Raw genomic sequence first — 19560 nt, 5'->3', positions numbered from 1 at the left:
AATTGATTGTTTAGTTAAAAATGTAATGATTTGTAATAATGTTTACCTGTTTCGTAATTTCAATAACGTTTCCCTGTTCTGTAATTTTACTATTCTGTAATGTATAAATTCAAATTGTGTTATAGACCTACAACATTATACGAACACCTTCTGATAACTTAAAATTATAATTCGAATAACAATTGTGTGGAAATCAGTTCATGGAGTCAGATAGCCAAACTAGATAAATTAGATAGATAGAAATTTCATCAAGCAGTTAGACAGCCTTCATCTTAATTCAACTTATAAACAAACCATTCTCATACTTAAACTTATAAGCTTACTTAAATAGGCTATAATGGTTTGTTTATAAGTTGAATTAAGATGAAGGCTGTCTAACTGCTTGATGAAATTTCTATCTATCTAATTTATCTAGTTTGGCTATCTGACTCCATGAACTGATTTCCACACAATTGTTATTCGAATTATAATTTTAAGTTATCAGAAGGTGTTCGTATAATGTTGTAGGTCTATAACACAATTTGAATTTATACATTACAGAATAGTAAAATTACAGAACAGGGAAACATTATTGAAATTACGAAACAGGTAAACATTATTACAAATCATTACATTTTTAACTAAACAATCAATTTAATGTTTTCTGAGAGCTGAACTGGTCTAACTGGGCTGGTTTGATGTGAGCTAGTCTGATTTGATAGAGCTCTCGTCAAAGGACGAACAAACCATTTTATAATCATCAGTTCCCTTTTTCTTATTGACTTCGGGAGCAGATTAAATGGAAAATTACAATTCTTTAGGAAATTACGCATGGTTTGAAATGGAAAAGGAAATTTATATGATGAAATAATGGATCGCTACACTAGTACTTTTCCATGACAAGAGAGTGGCAACAGTGGTAGTTAGTATCTTTTTCGTCCCGGACGCGTTAATAACGAAAAATAAAATGATTGGATTGATTGCACAATGCACAAAGTAGGCTACAAAGAACACATTCTTGATATTTTTTGTTTTGCTAATTTTCCATTATTTCGTCATAATCAAGCCAACATTTTTTTCGGAGATTTGCATGCTAAAACTTCTGCTAATCTACTAGCCTAATGTAATGGCCGTAGGGATAAGTAACTATTTTTGAGGAAAAGTGCACCTATGAGATGTTTTTTATAAATTTTAGATCAAGGTAAGTTTACAAGTAGGATAGTGTGATGTTCAGGCTATTTCTTGAAAAGTTTTTTTCTAAAACTCTTCGATATGAATTGATTTTTTTTTTATTTACAACATAGGATAGGCTACTGAATTCACCAATTTAACAACAGCAAATTGGTAGAATAAAGTCAACTTTGATTTGTAACCATGATACAAGTAGGTCGTAGCTTCCACAGACCTACCCAGAATAGTTTTTCTCATAAAAGCTGCAGCAACAGGCCATGTCAAAATATGTAGGCTACAGCACGTTGTACTTGTAATAATCACTTTAGATTGCCTGTAATCAGGAAGAATACCGTGTAGAATAGTAGGCTATCCTACAAGACAATAAATCACATAGGCCTAGGTTTAAGCTGAAAAGTAAATAGACTGCCAGGTGAAACAAAAAGTTCGATCAAAGTTTTCTGCGTCATACGCTTCAAACGAAGTCATCGTAGAACCAGCACTGTGTAGGTAGCCTAACCTACCTGCAGATTATCAAATTTAGATAAACTAACTATTGCATATCTTGAAAATGAGATCATTTTGGTAAATGAGATCAGTATAGTGTGTATGACCTTAGCAGTAGCTTACTCTATTGCCAGAGGGGTTTATGAACCCCAAACCCCTCCTTTGAGACGTGTGTAAGGCCATCGTGATTGTATCACAAAGGAATTGTTATTATTACTACTGATTGAACTATTTTGTCACATCCACGCCTTCGCCAACGTATTTTTGTATACTAATTGACACAAAGTTACCAGACGCGAGAAAACCTTTCAACTGCAAATCGGCTTTGTGTAGCCTAAATAGTGTAGGCTGATTTATGTCGCCCACTTTTGCCAACTCCAAGGTTTTCTTTTAAAAAGTCTTTATCTTACTATGAAGCTGTGATGTCACCACAATTTCTCAAAACTTTTGAAGAAAATCTTCGCCCTCATTCAAGCCGGTATTGGGCAGACCTTACCATTTCTTCTTTTTTGGAACCTCGAAATTTCCTAAAATTTAGGTCAAAAATTTTCATCGGGCTTCACTGACTGGATATGCATTCATATTGCAATTTCGTTTTACTGGCGGGTATAAATTTGAAGCCCTGTGACGTTAATCAAAAATCGTCATAAACAAAGTTTTTTCCCAAGGTTTTCAAGCTGAAAGATTGTGATATTAACACATTAATGATTTGTGTTCTTTTTTCTGTGTAAATTAGCTTTCGGGGCGAACGGAATGGGATCAGACAAGACCCAATCTGTCGGTTCGATCACAAATAACAAGCAGCCAGCAATATGCTCAAACAAAAGACTAAAGCAGCCCTTGTCCCGATCTGGGCACCGGAAAAAAAGTTTACCCAATGTTGCCAGTGGTGATCCACCAGAAGACAATGTAGAAGAAAACAACAAAAATAATAAAAAATCTAAAAAGAAGTTTAGGTGGATGCGAATTTTCAATCCTTTTAGAAGAAAAAAACGCAGCAAAACGAAAAGCGGATTTTCACCTAACCAATTTGATTCTAAAAGTCATCGTAAATCACACAGTAGAAAGAAAAAAGAGAAGGACACCCCTTCGCCTTCCGAAACTAGTTCATCGAGCAGCAAGAGTGACAAAGGACACACAAGTTCAGACGACTTATACATTTCAAGCAAAAGCTCAGCATCTATATATGTGCTTTCAACCGATACAGATAGGTCTGACAGAGATACCAAATCAACAGAAGACGATTTTAATCATACTGGAAATAAAAAACGCGAAAATGAAAATACGTCTAATCAAGAAATAAGTGGATGTAATTTTGTACGAGAGTTATCAAAACAATCGAGATGTAAAAATCAGCCTTTGCCGCATGACTCCCCAAAGTCCGATTCTCGCGATAGTATAAAAAACAAACCGAAACGGAAAAAATCACTCGAAGAAGTACCTCTTGAAGGAGCACAACCTCAAATCGATAATGAGCTGACTACACCCTCGAATCATAAACTAACGCAAAATTCGATGTCGACTGTCAGTGTTAAGGTAAGTAGCTTATGGATTATTTTGTGTTTTCAAATATCATAGGCCTACGACTTCATATTCTTCTCTCATATAGCTATTGCCCTCAATCTATACAGCGTAATACGGCGGTTCTAAAATCCCCTTCCGGAAGCTACCTATAGTATTGAACTTTCCCCTCATAATGGTTGCAAGACCCATTTAATTTTAAGTACCGTAGTTAAATGAAGTGTTTCTAGAACTGTGCTGTTTTCAATTTTATTGTTTACCATTTTCAACAAAGGTTTGTGTACGCAGAAGGTTTTGCTTGTCTGTGCGTTAATTTGCTTCTTTATTGTTCGTAGGTCTACTATTCTAGGCTAAACATTGAACAACTGGTCTATTTCTAAAATCTAAAACAAGAAATGCAGCATTTTTAGTTTTCTAACATTAACAATGCTTTCTCGAAGAACAGAGAACAGTAATTGCAGATTAACCACTGAAACTACTATATTTCGGCTATTTTATGACAGGATTCTTTCAATAATTTGACATAAACTGAGGTCAAGATAAAGGCATTTAAATGAGTGAATATGAAAGAATGTTGGTGAGACAATTCAGTGTAAGGTTCTTTCTTTTATTAGTTTTTGACTTGACGAAACTAACCTTAACCAATTGATGCTTGACAAGAGTCTGCAGAAAATTGCATGTTGCTTTGAAAAATCGTTTCTGAATGAAAGATTGCAAGGAAGACGGATATAGGTTATAAACTATTACAGAGTTGTGGCATTCAGTGCCACCCAGACAGCAAGTCAGTCGTTTTTTACATTGTTTCAACGTTGAATTGCTGTCAGGGACACGTAATATTTAATTTTCAAATTTGTTCAGACACATAGTCGTCATGCATCTCCTCTTGGTTTTGAACCCGAAAACCCTTCCATTTCAAATGCAGAGAATAACTGTAAATTTATGACACCACCTTCCAGTCCTGGTTACCTTACGCCGATTCAGTACTCAGCTGCTAAAGAGCAACTTTATGGGTCTCGTGCCAAGTCTAAAACAAATAAATTGGCTCAATCACCTTCTACAAACCAACAAGCCACCTCAGAGCCAAATTCACCGAGGTATTGAAGATTATAGCTAAAACAGAACATGGCTTAGTTAAATTGAAAGACTTTCTGCTAACGTCAACTGAAAATTTAAATTTATGCTTGAAAATTAATTATAATAACGATTTAAGAAAAACAAAGTACGATATGAGAATGACTCAAAACTTTAGTAAACTGAGGTTTCTTCTGTGCAGACCAAGTCGTCATCGTAAGAAACGAAAGCACAGATATCAAAGATCTCCAAGAAACAGCTTGAATTCGCCTCCCCCACTGTTTCTTCAAGCAAACGTAATTTCAATAAAAATTGTAGGCGTCTAAAAATAACCTATACGACTAATTTCAAGTATAAGTGGTAAACATTTTATACAGTGCAATAGATTGAGTCGCACTTTTCGCAGCATGATCATTGTTAACTTCACAAGTGCACATGACTAGTAGGGTGGTCCTTATTTGTTAAATTTTGAATCTTTAAGCGGGCGCCTTCTAATTTTTAAATTTTACTTATTACAGCATTTTTTTTTTTATCTTCGCGCAACAGCAGTTATTACAGCAGTAGCCAAAGTTTCACATACCGTATTTACTTGATTGTAAGCCGCGGCTTATAAAGTTTTTTTTTCCATCATGTTTGCGGCTTAAATTCAAGGGCGGCTTACAATCAAAAGCGGCTTACATTTTTTCATTTTGCCTTTTTCCTTGTCGACTTTGCTATAGATGTTTTGCAGTACTGCGTTGTCTGATGCCGACAATTGTGAAGTTGTGACGTGCATTTTAAATTGTCACATGCATTTATGACGTGCATTCGAAAGAAAAAAAGGAGTTGTCAGTTTTATTTATGGTCAGGGTTGCCAACCTTGCGGTTTTCAAAATTATATTGTAAAATTATAAGATCATATAACAGTATTTGCGGCTTACATTCAAGGGTGGCTTACATTAAATTTTTAACACTATCACATGCGGCTTACAATCAAGGGCGGCTTACAATCAAGCGCGGCTTACAATCAAGTAAATACGATAGTCGGTTTGCTGGTTTTGGGACATTTAGATGCAGAATTTATCTTGACAGCCTGCTATTTTGGTGGCGATTGCGAAGTAGCCTAGTTTAGTTGCCGTTATTAGGGATTTTAAAGTAAAGGTTTTCTTTTACAACAATTGATTTCTCAAAAAGTTTTGTTTACAATAATTGTCTTATTACTAAGGCGTAATGTATTGACCTAACAGCTCAAAAAAGTTGACTTGAAAATTCAAATTAATGACTAAGTGAATTCATGTTGTTGCAATAATAAAAAAAACCTTCAGGGTTAATGGCAGAATCTCCGGTACAAGAAAACAGTCTGAGATCTACCGTATTTTACGGACCATAAGGCGCACCCGACTATAAGGCGCACTGTCAATAAATTGCTTTGATCAGTTTTTTGTTCATATACAAGGCGCACCGGACCATAGATAATAGCAGTATCGGTACTGGTTTTGAGTGTAGGCAATACAGCACTACCGCACTTGATCCATACATTAACCGCACCGGACCATAAGGCGCACGATCAATTTATGAGGAAAAAAAAAGGATTTAAAGTGCGCCTTATGGTCCGTAAAATACGATACTTGGTAGGGTCAGTGAAGAATGAATTCACTGGCTTAAAATAGCTATCTGTGCATTATGCTCTAGCCATGTACTTTCACCGGTTAAAGATTATGTTATGAAGGAAATAAATCGGGAGGCAGCCAAGCACAAAACCCAAGAAACTTTTGTAACTTATACTAGAACTGAGCAAGAAATACACTACGGGATGAAAGAAGGGCAATTAAGACGTTGGAAGATCAGAAACCGACATTAGGCTATCGATATTCTTTTAGAAAAAAAAATTATTTGATTTCTTTTAATATTAATAACAAATTAGAATATCTAGGCTAATCTTAAATCCCAAGTCACCAAAGCATACTCGAAACTTGGGAGATAGCAGATAAATATATGTCAAGTATAACACTCAGACAAAATCATAGCCCAGATTGGGTGAAACTCTTTCTTTTATACTAAATTAACCTCCGTTTCTTGAATTTTGCATGAATAATTTTCATGCACAGCAGCGAGAGGAAAAGGTGAATTCAGGAAGAGCGCACTTTCTAGTGGTGGAAGTTGTTTATCACGGACGATCGCTAGAGGCGAAAGAGAAGGCACAAATACAAGCTCAAGTAGCTCAAACTGTTGACAAATTACTAAAACAGGCTCCTGAAGCTGATACAATCCCGGTGAGCAATATTTACATAAAATGTCAAGTTAATCAGGCCTACGTATAAAATCTTGAAAAATGTTAGACTGACTACATACCCAATAAACTGTCTAAGTATGCTCGTAGCCTTGAAGCTACATTTTAAAATGCTTTTTCCTCGAAACTTTGTTGTAGATCTTTAAAACGGTTTGTTCTTAAAAAAGTTGTTTTCTGTTGTTGCTACTAAAGGGTTTTTTGTTTAGCCGGAAAAAAAGACTCAAGAATATGTTGGTGACGGCCAAATCCTTCCAGCAAGCAAAGACTGTTACAAAACTCAGTTTCAAAACATCGACAAATACATTGAATTTCAAAAAAATGCTGAAATGCAACAGCCACAGGAGAGGTACGCATTCAGTTTTTCTGATTAAATGGTAGCTTTTACAACTGAGAAATACTTTTCCCGTCGCTAGCGACATAGCCTACTGTCAAGACTTCGCTTACCGTCGGCCATATGCCTGCCTACCTGGTGGAGGAGTGCATTGCTCATTGCTCATATTTAGTTCATGCAATTAAAATATTTATCTCCAGGTATGAAAGCGTATCCAGTTTTAAAAAAGATATTTAAAAAAATTGACTTGATCTACCGTTAAAGCAGAGTTGATAGCTATCGTTGTGCGTTACATTGGTTGGCACAATATAGGTCAATGCTAGCGATACAGGTTGGGCACAGAAAGATTCAATAACTGAAAAAGCGTTTTTATTTACTTTAGGGTATTTTCAAACGCTGGTGAAGCCAAAACTATGGACTCTGTTATTCCAGCTACACCGGTATGATTTACTTTATAACTTAAGCTTTAGTGTAAAACGGTGAAAGTTTGCTGTTACAATGAGCTAAAGCGACGCACTTCAAAGACAGCTCTTCATTCAGCAGCACCTAGTTGAAGGAATAGTTCACAGACAAGATTTTAACAACAAGCGGAAACTTCACTTTGTCAGTCTCGGTGACCCGGCCGCGAAATTTTTTTCCCACGACATTTCTGTCTCATTTACATATTTTGGTAAAAGTTTGTATTAAAACCGTGTGGATGCAACAGTTTCTCGTTGGCACGGTTGGTTCAGTGGCTTCATCCTCTGCCTAGTGATCGTGAGAACGAGGGTTCGACGCCCATCGAAGTCACACTTTCTTTTTTTTTAATTAATTTTTGCGGTGCACAAGAGCTTTTCAAAAAAAGTAGGGTTAAGGAAAGCTTATATTTTATTATCATTGCAGAATTTCATTGGCAAATAGTTATTTCGCAATCTGAATCAACCAATCTCTCAAAACACTTTTGGAAAATCTTACTTTTAGAGTGACTAAAATCAATGAGACAGAAATGTCGTGGGAAAAAAATTTCGCGACCCGGCCGCAACTTTGTAAAAGGTACCATAAAAAAATCCTCTTTGAGCAACAAAGGAAAACGTACATCCTAGCTCATTTTAGTCAATGGTTCGCCATCGGCTGGCTTGGCGCATTGGGTTAGGGCGGTGGTAGTCATTACTCATTACATTGACGTGGGTTTGATTCATACCACTGCTGTTGCTCTTTTTTCTTTAATTACCAAACAAAGTTGAAAGGGGATTTTATAATGGTACCTTTTCAAAAGTTGCGACCCGGCCTGCGTCAGCGGTTCAAAGCCCTCATAAGTAAGCTATGCGAAACTGCTAGAATTAAGCTTTCAAAGGAAGCTCTCTCAATCCGAGGATTAAGATTCTTACGATCAATCGATTAAGCGATTTTGAAGTCAAGCTTATCACTGAGAAATAACTAACAACCGTTACTCGAAAAGGCTTCTGTGCAACAAAAATGTAATGCCGAGACAAAACACTAGTAACAAGGACGAGAAATTTGGCGATTTTGCTTTCCAGTCTACTAAGGCTAATGTAAATCTTTAACCTGTAAACACCAGCCTGACAAACGTCAAGAAAAAAATGTGCATAAAAGCAATCGCTATGCATTCTTATGGCGCCAATACGTTATGTATTTTCAGAAGACGGCGCTTAGCTCCAACCGTAAGATTAACCAGCAGAACAGGTACCCCATGGTAAGTGCATTGTCATCTTAGTTTTACGTGAGTTATGTAAGAAACAAAATCGCAATTAAGGAAAGCCTGTTGCTGCAAGTTTTGGTCAGTTTAAAACCACCGTGGACCGCAAAAATATCATGTAAATTGTATCTCAAATATGTTTGTTGTTGTTTAGAACAATCTTTATCCAAAGTCTTTCGCACAATCCCCGTTTCAATTGAACCCAAGAATCAACAATCCTTATCATTCAAACAGTAACTGCAACAGATTCAACAACACAGCAGCGTACAATCCAATCAAGACACAATTCAGTACCTCTGAACCAATCGATTATATCAAATATCCTGACTTGCGACCAGCTTATGTCCAACCCAAGAAATCTCTCGACAAAGCATTCCAAGCAATCAAAAGGACGCCTGTCATCGCTGGAAAGAAGAAGTTACAAGAAGAGATTTACGAAACGCGTAACGACAATTCCTTTAAGAGCTTGATGAATTACATGAATAAAGAATCTACAAACAATAGCAACCAACCTACGCCGTCGCAAAGACGCAATCTTCCAACACCAAGCCCTTCTCTTCCTAAGATCCGTTCTCTGATGCCTTTTGATGAACGTCCTCCTCTTAATCCGTATTCAGAATCAAATGTTTTTGCTTCTCCGGCAATGATGTCAATAAAGAATTATGCGTCATCAGTGGTGACAGAATCCCCTTTCAGCACTCCTTCCTGTACCCCAATACCGAAGCTGCCTCATCCAATGGATCCAACTTCTTTGAGCTTTTATCAACCCAATGAAGGCAACCCAATTGCTGAATACAAGGAAGAGCAATATTCGTTTTTCAATTCGTCAGCAGAAAGAAAGGTTCGTTTCAGCTTCAAACTTCTGCTCTCAATAATTTTTATCCGTGGAATTCTTATTTCAGTTTCAACTTTGTATTGTTATTTTTGGTAAATTTGGACCAAGGCACACCCTTAAATAAAATTTACTGGAGCTGGCCATTGCCTGTTAGCCAACCCGTTTGAAATTCCAAATTAAGTATTGCATTTAGTTTGCGTATCCTACCCGTTTTTGCTTTGTGTGGTGACTGGTGACTCTGAGCGAAAAGTCTAACTATTTAGCACGGTTATCTACTTTTCTATCAATGCTTTATCCTCTTAATTTGAGCTTATGACCGTAAGGGTAGGCCAATGTTCCTTCTTTCCTTTGATGATAATTCTTGTTTAAAACAAAACAAAAGTACGAAAGTTCAATGAAGCACAGAGCCCTGTACTTTTTGCTAGTGGCCTACTTTGTATATCACCATAAAGCATTGCTTGAAAACATACAACTTAGATGATTTGCTAACTTTATCCTGGTTTGAAAGAAATGTGTTGTAGGTGTCTCGTACCGTGATTACTGATAAAAGAGAAGCACACTTTGGACCTTATCCAAGTCACACACCAATGCCTTTGACGCCATCTAACGGTAGGATAACTTACTTTTGAGACAACTTAGATGACTGTGTGTGTTAAGTCAAAACATTTCGATTAGGCTGTGCAGTGTGCACTGTGCAGTGATTAAAAATTACTCGTAAACAAATAATGACCCCGACGTGATTTGAACACGCAACCTTCTGATCTGGAGTCAGACGCGCTACCGTTGCGCCACGGAGTCTCACAATTAAGACATCATTTTAATTTAAAATATGAAGATTTTATGATTCTTCTTACATTTGAGGCCGCTGCATGTCACGTTGTTTGATCCACGCACAGTGGATAACAGATTGTGTGTCCATCGAGAGCTGTAAGGTGATCTACATATCCATCCGGAGTGCAGTACATTGAAAATTGATAAATTATGTGGTGTGCAGTCTAAACGTCTGAGCCACACACACAAGATGGTAAGTCGGCGAGGCTTCATTACATATTGCTATTGAAACAGTTTGTAAGCGATTGAGCTTTACTCCTTCCTTCCCAGGTAGTTCTGCTCTGTGTGAAGTTTGGTAGCCTACGAGGTTTTATGTTGCCATACTTGTAGTGGTGAGTCCTGGGAGCTAATTCACGTTTGTAAAGCGATGGTAGCAACCAGAGACCGCAAGTCACAGGGCAACCCGGGGTGGTAAAAGAACAAATCACTAAAGACAAATGACCCCGACGTGATTTGAACACGCAACCTTCTGATCTGGAGTCAGACGCGCTACCGTTGCGCCACGGAGTCGGATAACAAGTAATTCATTTTCATTCTAAAAAACATGAAGTCGATTATTACGTCGACGGTACTGGATTGGACTAAACAACTTTGTTGAACAGCTCTTTAGACGAACAAAGTAACTTTAGCGGGTTTAACTTTTTTTATTACAATGAAATGTAGGCTAACTTAATTAGAAAATCAACTCCAACGTTTTCGAACCAGCTAAAGTTACTTTGTTTTGTTTATCTATGGTTCAACAAGCAAAGTAATCAACAACGTGGAAGAAGCCTACCAGGACTTTTGTGATGCAATAACATCAGCGGAAAAACAATCCATACCCCGCGGCCGACGAAAGACATGCATACCGTGCTGGGATAAGGAGTGCGAAAGCCTCTACTCCGACTTCCTCCACGCCCCCCCCCCCCTGCTGGCAAGGCTGGACTCAAAGAGGAAGGAGTGCTGGACAGAAGCCGTTGAATCAATCGACTTTACGCACTCCACCCTCATAGCATGGAGTACACTGAACAACCTAACTGGCAGATCACGTGCCTCTTGTTAACAATGTCCCGTTTCAGCAAATTCCATCGCCTCACAACTTGCGGAAAACGGGAAATACAAATCGAGAGAACGTGAATCAGATAGATCCGTCTTACAAGAAATGACGGACCTCTGGAGGGTAACAACCCCAGACGGGACAACATCTCGGGTGAGTTCACCTTGGAAGAATTTTTCGCCGCCCCCCAGCACATAAAGCCAGGTAAAGCCCCGGGCCCTGACCACCTATGCCCGGAGTTGATACTCCATGCTGCTGCCTCCTCCTTAAAGTCCTGGTTAAAAGACTTCCTTTCTTGCTGTTTACGCCACCTGAGGATTCCCTGAATCTGGAGAAGAGCCCTTGTGGTTGCAGTTCCTACGCCGAAGAAGCCCCCAGGAGATCCGAAGAGCTACCGTCCAATCTCACTGCTCTGCATCCCCTTCAAGATCCTCGAGAGACTCATCTACGCCCGTGTCGAACCAATAATAGATCCGCAGCTCCCCGTGAACAAGCTGGTTTCCGACACGGACGATCAATCGTAGATCAGGGCACACTTATGACCCAAGACATTGAGGACAGCTTCTCGGCTAAGAAGAAGGCTGGCGCCTTGTTTGTTGATCTCACGGCTGTCTATGATACCGTATGGCATAGCGGCCTTACCTGCAAGTTACTCCGTCTGCTCCCTGACAGACACATGGTCCATATGATGATGGAACTTGTGCAAACCGCAGTTTTACCCTCACAACCGGTAGCGGTCGTCAAAGCAGACTACGCCGACTTAAAAACGGCGTCCCACAGGGCTCAGTCTTGGCTCCTCTGCTGTTCAACATATACACCTACGACTTGCCCCCCACCATCTCCAGGAAATATGCTTACGCAGACGATTTGGCACTTCTGCACTCAGCAGGAAACTGGCAGTGGAGAGGAACCTCAGCCAAGACATGCAAACACTAACAGCATACCTCCAGAAATGAAAGCTACAGCTCAGCAAGTCAAAGACAGTGTCGGCGGCCTTCCACCTTAACAACCCGGAGGCACAGCGTGAGATAAACATCAACATTGATGGGGAACGCCTGCCCTACTGTGCCGAACCTACATACCTCGGCATAACCCTGGACAGATCACTCACGTACCGCCGGCACTTGGAGTCACCGCGCAAAAAACTATCTACACGCGTCGCACTTTTGAGGCGATTGGCGGGTTCCGGCTAGGGAGCTGGTGCTAAACCTCTTCGTACAGCTACCCTAGCCCTTGTTCATTCCACCGCTGAGTACTGCGCGCCGGTCTGGTGTCGTAGTTCTCACACCCACCAGATTGATACCGCCATCAACGACGCACTGCGTACTGTGACTGGATGCCTGCGTCCCACTCCGACGGACTGCCTACCCATCCTAGCAGGCATCCAACACGCTGAGCTACGCCGTAAAGGAGCCACGATTTCTCTCGCTCGCCGCGCTCTGGACCCCGACCGACTCCTCCATGCAACATTCAAGCGACCACCACCCGTAAAGCAGCGGCTGAAATCAAGACGCCCCTTTGTGCCTGTCGCACAACAACTACTTAAGAACGCAAAAGAACTTGGTTTAAGTGCGGCACAATGGACGAACCACATAATATGTGGAACACGGAGTGGCAAAATCACACCTCCACGCTCCGTGACTTCATACCCGACGCCGATCCCCGTCCACCAGGAATGTCCCTCGCAAGGCTTGCGTGGGTCAGGCTTAACCGCCTGCGAACTGGCGTCGGCCGCTTTCGTTCGGACATGCACAAGTGGGGCCTGGCTCCTTCACCAAAATGCGAGTGTGGTGCCACGGAACAGACTGCAGACCATGTCATCCACCACTGCCTAACCCACCGGTCTCCACACGGTGCGCATGGTCTGAGGGTCCTGGACGACGAGACTGCTGAGTGGCTAAAGATTTCCTGCCCTCCAATCTAGCCTGGAAAGATCGCTCATACACCATCATCATCAACAAGCAAAGTCTCTACCAAAGCTTTATAAGATGGTGAATCGGCGAGCCTAATTCACGTTTGTGAAGTGATGGCAGCAACCAGAGTCCGCAAGTCACAGGGCAACTCGAGGTGGTAAAAAGAATAAACCACTAAACACATAACCCCGGCGTGATTTGAACACGCAACCTTCGGATCTGGAGTCAGACGCGCTGCCGTTGCGCCACGGAGTCGGATAATGAAGATTTCGTTTGAATTTAAAGACACGTAGCTGGATTATTTTCACCACAAATTTGGAAAATTTAACGAAAATGAACGTGCTATAAACAACGTACCTGAATCTAACAACCGTCCTATGCATAAATCCAATGTCTCATCACACTTTTTAGTGCACCACTGAGAAACGTGGCAACAATTAACTTGTGTTAAAAGCTATAACTTTAATGGCCTGGGTAGCCGAACAGCGAACACGGTAGAAAATTTTTAGCTTTGAAGGTTTTAAAGAGAATTCAACTTAAGGTTTTGAAATAATGAACCCACGTGATTTAAATACGCAACCTTTTTATCCTTCGTCTGAAGGATATTTTGAGACGAAGGATACGAAGCGAATTGCAGCAACTAGGGTGGTGAAATGATATAACCTCAAAAATAAATGACCCCGACGTGATTTGAACAAGCAGTCTTCTGATGTGGAGTCTGACGCGCTACCGTTGCGCCACGGAGTCGGATAAGAACAGATGAATTTCAATCCATCCATTTGCCAACGATTTCTTTCCACGTTCTGTTTTTCTCAATCCTCTGGGACTAGGTCTTTGAAATTTGAAATCACAGTATAGTTGTCAGACTCCGTGGCGCAACGGTAGCGCGTCTGACTCCAGATCAGAAGGTTGCGTGTTCAAATCACGTCGGGGTCATTGACGAGGTGTTTCAATTTTTGTATGCATGTTTTGAGAAATCACGTCGGGATCATTATTTTAAAACTGAAGTGCAGAGCCTGGTAAAAACAAACTTCCAAGTAAAAACTTTTGATTGAAATCATATTCTTTATCCGACTCCGTGGAGCAAAGGTAGCGCGTCTGACTTCAGATCAGAAGGTTGTGTGTTCAAATCACGTCGGGGTCATTGTTTCTTCAGCTTGCAATCTGAGACCTTGGTACAATGGTGCTTTATGGCTGTTTAGCTTAGTTTACAATAGTGTATCATGTTCAGAGGTGGGCAAAGCTACTTTCAAAAGTAACTGAGTTACAGTTACAGTTACTTGGCCAAAATAGTAACTGAGTTACCGTTACAGTTACCGATTTCAAAAAAGTAACTAGTTTCAGTTACTAGTTACAGTTACTAGTTACTTTCAGTTACTTATAAATCTCAACATAAAGTTCTGCACCTGGCCAGCTCTGCATGTAAGTCCAGTTTAACCGCAATGTTTGATATATAGGCTATTAGGCTAGTGCAGTGGTTCTTAACCTTTTTTTCCCCAGCGCCCCTTTTCAGAGATTTCCATAGTCTGGCGCCCACCATAATATAAGGGCTGTAGCCTACTAATGACATTTTCTTCCAAGACTATAAGGCTAGCCTACATCCAGTAGTAATTAGTTATTAGTTAGTAAGAAAAAACTAGTTTAAGCCGATGTTAGTTTTAATACTAAAAAATCAGCACAGATGTGCCTTAAGGCTCTTAACTTAAAAGTCTTAAGGCACATCTCTGCTGATTTTTTAGTAGTTAGTAAGAGTTACACTAATAACCATTATTGACTGACTATTATTATGACCAGTCCTTATGGTTTGCTTGCACTGCCTGCCCGCTGTCCCTGCCAAAAGCTGACCACAAAATGCCATTTACTTACTACAAGGAAAGGGAAACAATGCCCATTATCAACAACAAAGGCCATGCACAACACCATCCGACGTCCACGCTTGTCGGATGGTGTTGTGCATTGTGCTGTATAGGCCAACATAGAATGCTCTGAGAGAGAATCACTACTTCCCTTGTTAAACACAATCTCTATACTGTATATAGCTCCTCATCCTCGGTGGATTCTCGTACCCCCAGCAGAACTACTAAAGCAAATTTGCAGTGAGGAAAATATCGTTACACCTTCTGAATGTAGCGCCCCCTATAACGCCCCCTGAATATTTCCGCCCCTCTAAAAGTTAACAGCGCCCACTAGGGGGCGGTAGCGCCCAGGTTAAGAACCACTGGGCTAGTGTTATAGCCATCCATGCTAACATAACAGCACAAGTACAAAACCAACAATGTTTTATTTAAAAAAATTACTCAGTATAAATATGCTTATTTCCTTTGAGAAATACGAGCATTTTAAAGTGCAAATGCTCGTCACTTAACCCTGCCCTTTTGGGCTTTAAAATATCATTACCCAATGAAAACAACCTTTCCACTGCAGCACTTGACGGAATGGGAGTGTTATGCTTTAAAAACAGTTTTTTCATCGGTCCGCTTGTGAATCTGGAACCGCTTAACTTGGGCTCAGGGTCAGCTTCCAAATACTCCTGCAACAGATTCAACGCGCATTGCTTTCTCTTCTTGTTTTTTGCATATAGTGGTGCAAAAAACTCCTCTGTGACTCTATCACTATCCACTTCAGTGTCGCTGCTGCTCCGCTCTTCAGCAGAGCAGTTTGCTTCTTCAATTGCTTGACGCATGTTTTGTTTTATTGTGGTCTTCAATTCAGCAGTGTCGCTTGTCAGCCATTGGACACATGTAAGTCTAAATTGTGGGTGGAATGCAGCAGCAAGCTGAGAGTTGCTGTCCTCGAACCAATGACAAAATCTGGTTTGTATTGCTTCCACAAGAACGTCCACCAACGGCAAGCACACAGCAATGCTGTTGCTGGTTTTGATGTCAGACAACCTTTTTAGAGTCATTGCAAGCGTGGGTAGCAATACCGAAATTTTGTCGGGCGATTCTTCTAACTACTAAATCAATTCTCAACAGAACTGGTACGCTCATGTACTGCAGTTAACTAATGTAACATTAAAATTATGAATTTCGGTAAGATCAGACGTCATATATAGTACGAAAAGAGAAGAGAAATGATTCGAATGATAGCGTCATGCACAAAAAGTACAAACTGCGTTTGCTAGCGCAAACTTCTAACTACGTTGATTCAACGTCAAGAACCATAGAGTGGACAAAATGTAAGATTTTGCTGACGCACAAACAAACGACCAAACGAAGTGGCGCTCATAAATAACAACACACTGGGCATTACGTAGCTGGTTTAGCATCAAAACAAATCAGTCAGTTGAGATCAGTTGCCTGAAAATCTCTGTTTTAAGGCATAAATTATCAACAGGGGTTATCAATCTGTGGGGACATTCTCTTTAAACGAGAGTATGGGAGCATCTGAACTTTGAGATTAAAGAAAAATGCCATCAAAGACCATATCATGGAGTGTTCTTTTTGCACAGCTAAAAAATTCTCTACTGACTCATTTAAAAGTTTTCGCAAAAGCAAATCCCAATTTGAAACAAAAATTCAGCAAGCGCTATTAGGCTAATCAAACACTGCAATCCAAATTTAAACAAACAATTATTTGCGGGAGGCGCCTCCATTCTCTTCTCTTCAACATTTATTAGATGTAGGCTATCACGCACCCTGTGGTGCAAATTCTTTTCTAGTTACGCAGTTGCCTTTTCCTAATGTAATTTGTTTTCCGTCTGTCTGTTTTCCACACTATTGCTTATAATCGTTGCGTGTTTTGTGATGCTTATTGTCTTCTTCTTCTTCATCGTGTGTCACACGGCCGTAGCCCAGAGCATCACGCAGGCTATTGCTCTATCGTTGAACTCGGCCAAATCCTGTGCAGAGCACCTTGCTTTAAGGTCAGGGCATTTGAGCAGATGTTGCATTGTTTGCTCCTGTCCGCATTTGCAACTTGTGCTCCCCATGGAATACCCCCAGTGTCTCATCAAAGTTTTACACCTGCCAATACCAGTTCTTAAGCGGTTGAGGCATAATACTTCCACGGTTCACGTTTTCCAGGAGGAAGGCTCTCCATGGGTGTGAGCTCCATGTTGGCTAATGTCGGTCCGGCTGCCAGTCTCTCTTGCCATAGTTGAACCCGCACATTGGCGGCGAATGCTTATAGTCAGTTAGTTAGTTACTTTCAAGAAGTTTAAATTTATTGCAATTTATACATATTTTCAGGTTACTCTAAAACTACGGCTCCTGTACACCTCTGGCAGCTACACGACAAGCATGAACTGAGCTATCAAGTGTTACCAAACACTTTTGCTAAACATTGCATAGATAGTCACATATTGATCTATTACCAAAAGCAATTAATTTAGCCAAATCAGTTCTCAAAAAGCGCCAAACCATAAATATGAAACCAAACGTCTTTAAAAATCGCCAGATTTCTAGATTTTGGCGATGAATTCGCCAATATGGCAATCCTGCTCCATAAGATCACAAAACAAGAGCGCCGCGCATGAGCGTTGGGCAGTGCTGCTCCGATACAGCTGCGAGAAGAATGCATTATTGTGCAACGCGCAGCAAACACGCATAAAGCATGACACAAACATGTGCAGAGAAATGGACGGAAATTAGAAACAGAAATTTCAATACAAAAGTAACTTGTAATTGTAACTGTTGAAAAAGTGCTAAAATAGGAACTAGTTACCGCGTTTCGTTACTTTTGGAAAATAGTAACGAAGTTACCGTTACTCAAAAAGTAACTAGTTACAGTAACTAGTTACTTTTGTAACTAGTTACTGCCCACCTCTGATCATGTTTATGAATTAAACGCCTAGTGAACAGTTTCACTCAATTGTTGGCATCATTAGTTTACCTGGTAAAACGTAATTTTTACCAGAAATGCAGTTTATCAATCTTTTTCAACTGCATCTGCTCCTCGTGACAAACCTACGCTTCATTTCTGGTTGATTTTACAGCTTCACTTGGTCCGAGTAAGTGGCGGCAGAAGGCGACACCAACGGAGCACGAGGCATGGTGGATGCCCCGCGAGTGGGCGCGAGAGCGCAGAATAGGAGCTTATGGAAAGGACTGGAGATTTAAACAAGATGAAGATTATGAAAGAAAAACAGCTTTAGAACAGTCCAAGCAGCCAAATGTCGAAAAAATTCGCACCTGCAACTTCATAAGGTTCTAAGCTTTCGAGAGGCTTTAATGCTTGGATGCAACAGTTGCAGCTGCTCTTGTAAGTGGCAATTGAGTGGAAGGGATTTACTTTGAAAGAAAGATCACTTGTGAGTTTTCCTTGAGTTTAAACTGAACATGAATGCATGCATTGAAAGAAGATTTCTTTCGTTATTTTTTCAACATTGGCATGTTTCGTTATATTGGTAACAACAGTGAAGAGATGAATAGAAAAATTTCAGAGACAAATTGCTGCTTTATTCTAGTTTACTCCAGATGAGATAAGTTTCCCTCGTGCCGATAATGTGCAAAGTAGGACCGATTTTAGTAGGGCAGTGAAAATGAGAGCTCAAATTGATTTGCCTCAAGATCGGAGAGGCCGAGTGGAGAACCCTGGTACGACGTTTGGGGTAGCCACTTTAACAAGAAATTCTGCCACTGCATCTGACACCTCGAACCAATCAGAAGCTACGTTGTCTGTGAGTGTGACGTCAACTAATCAGAACATGTTACAAGAAGCTACCGTCCAATTGTGACCCACTCGGCCAGAGTTGATTGTTACTGTATTTTGAACTTTGTTTGGTAGTTACAGAAGAAAAAAGAGCAATAGCAGTGGTGGAATCAAGCCCACGTCAATGAAATGACTACTTTCTAGCCCTAACCCTCTGCGCCAAGCTGACTAGCCCACCAGCTGACACAGAATCCATCTCTTGATTTGCTTTGTATCATCTTCTTTTCTCTTTTTTTCACGTCACGGAAAACGTTGCTTATGATTGGTTTGAGATGCAGATTTTTTTTGTTAAAGTGGCTAACGACGTTTAGAAGGGCACAGGTGCGACACCGCTCATCACGTGGTCTTGTTTTTGGCAGGGCACCGAGTGGTTGTTCTGAAAGTGGACACTTAAGATTCGCTACCTTGCCGTCTTCGCTTCCTTGTCTTCCTCGTTTGCATGTAATCTCAATCTTCAACAACCTGGTTACGAAAAAAGCACTCCCCGATACTACGTGGTCTTGTTCGGCCAAACAGCAAAGCAGTCCCTTTTTACGTTAATTCAACGTCTGTAGACGTAAGATGTGAAAAAACGACTGATTTGCTGTTTGGGTGAGAGACTTCCTCGAATGCCAAAATTTCCTTTTAAGAGATAAACAAAATGAGACTGTCAACTCAATCGGGAGATCGCAAGCGAACTTTGTTTTACTTACCAACACCACTGATATGAATGCATACATTTACTTGCGTACCATTCAACAAGCAATACA

General features: G+C 40.4%; 1 protein-coding gene and 4 non-coding genes across 11 annotated transcripts; 2 read left to right on the top strand and 3 right to left on the bottom strand.

Moving 5' to 3' along the window:
* Positions 1-1089: 1089 nt before the first annotated feature.
* LOC145767640 (uncharacterized) lies at positions 1090-19513 on the top strand. Of its 7 annotated transcripts, none has more exons than XR_014288825.1 (12): positions 1090-1180; positions 2393-3192; positions 4036-4271; positions 4451-4544; positions 6336-6500; positions 6724-6863; positions 7231-7288; positions 8488-8541; positions 8699-9385; positions 9901-9988; positions 18096-18410; positions 19171-19513. XR_014288825.1 is itself a non-coding variant. In XM_082579498.1 (12 exons), exons 2-11 carry the CDS (start codon positions 2410-2412, stop codon positions 18311-18313), a joined length of 2523 nt encoding a protein of 840 aa, XP_082435624.1. In that variant the 5' UTR covers positions 1090-1180; positions 2393-2409; the 3' UTR covers positions 18314-18361; positions 19171-19513. The 7 variants fall into 7 exon arrangements, 6 of the variants coding, with proteins under 6 accessions (XP_082435624.1, XP_082435625.1, XP_082435622.1 ...); XM_082579498.1 differs by having other exon boundaries at positions 18096-18361; XM_082579499.1 differs by lacking the exon at positions 19171-19513 and having other exon boundaries at positions 6339-6500; positions 18096-18565.
* Positions 10106-10177, bottom strand: Trnaw-cca (transfer RNA tryptophan (anticodon CCA)). The gene has a single exon. It is a non-coding gene; the product is annotated as a tRNA-Trp (tRNA).
* Positions 10649-10720, bottom strand: Trnaw-cca (transfer RNA tryptophan (anticodon CCA)). Its single transcript has one exon. It is a non-coding gene; the product is annotated as a tRNA-Trp (tRNA).
* Trnaw-cca (transfer RNA tryptophan (anticodon CCA)) lies at positions 13343-13414 on the bottom strand. Its single transcript has one exon. It is a non-coding gene; the product is annotated as a tRNA-Trp (tRNA).
* Positions 14024-14095, top strand: Trnaw-cca (transfer RNA tryptophan (anticodon CCA)). The gene has a single exon. It is a non-coding gene; the product is annotated as a tRNA-Trp (tRNA).
* Positions 19514-19560: the final 47 nt, after the last annotated feature.

This window comes from Aplidium turbinatum, chromosome 3 (genome assembly GCF_918807975.1).
Source record: "Aplidium turbinatum chromosome 3, kaAplTurb1.1, whole genome shotgun sequence".
Lineage (NCBI taxonomy): Eukaryota > Metazoa > Chordata > Ascidiacea > Aplousobranchia > Polyclinidae > Aplidium > Aplidium turbinatum.
This window is presented reverse-complemented; position numbering and strand designations above follow the sequence as displayed.

Excerpts from the sequence above, each read along its gene's own strand:
- LOC145767640 (XM_082579498.1), top strand. The coding sequence starts at position 2,410 with ATGGGATCAGACAAGACCCAATCTGTCGGTTCGATCACAAATAACAAG. Across the intron at positions 6,501-6,723 it reads CTGAAGCTGATACAATCCCG|CCGGAAAAAAAGACTCAAGA; the intron begins GTGAGCAATATT and ends TTTTTTGTTTAG. Across the intron at positions 9,989-18,095 it reads GCCTTTGACGCCATCTAACG|CTTCACTTGGTCCGAGTAAG; the intron begins GTAGGATAACTT and ends TTGATTTTACAG.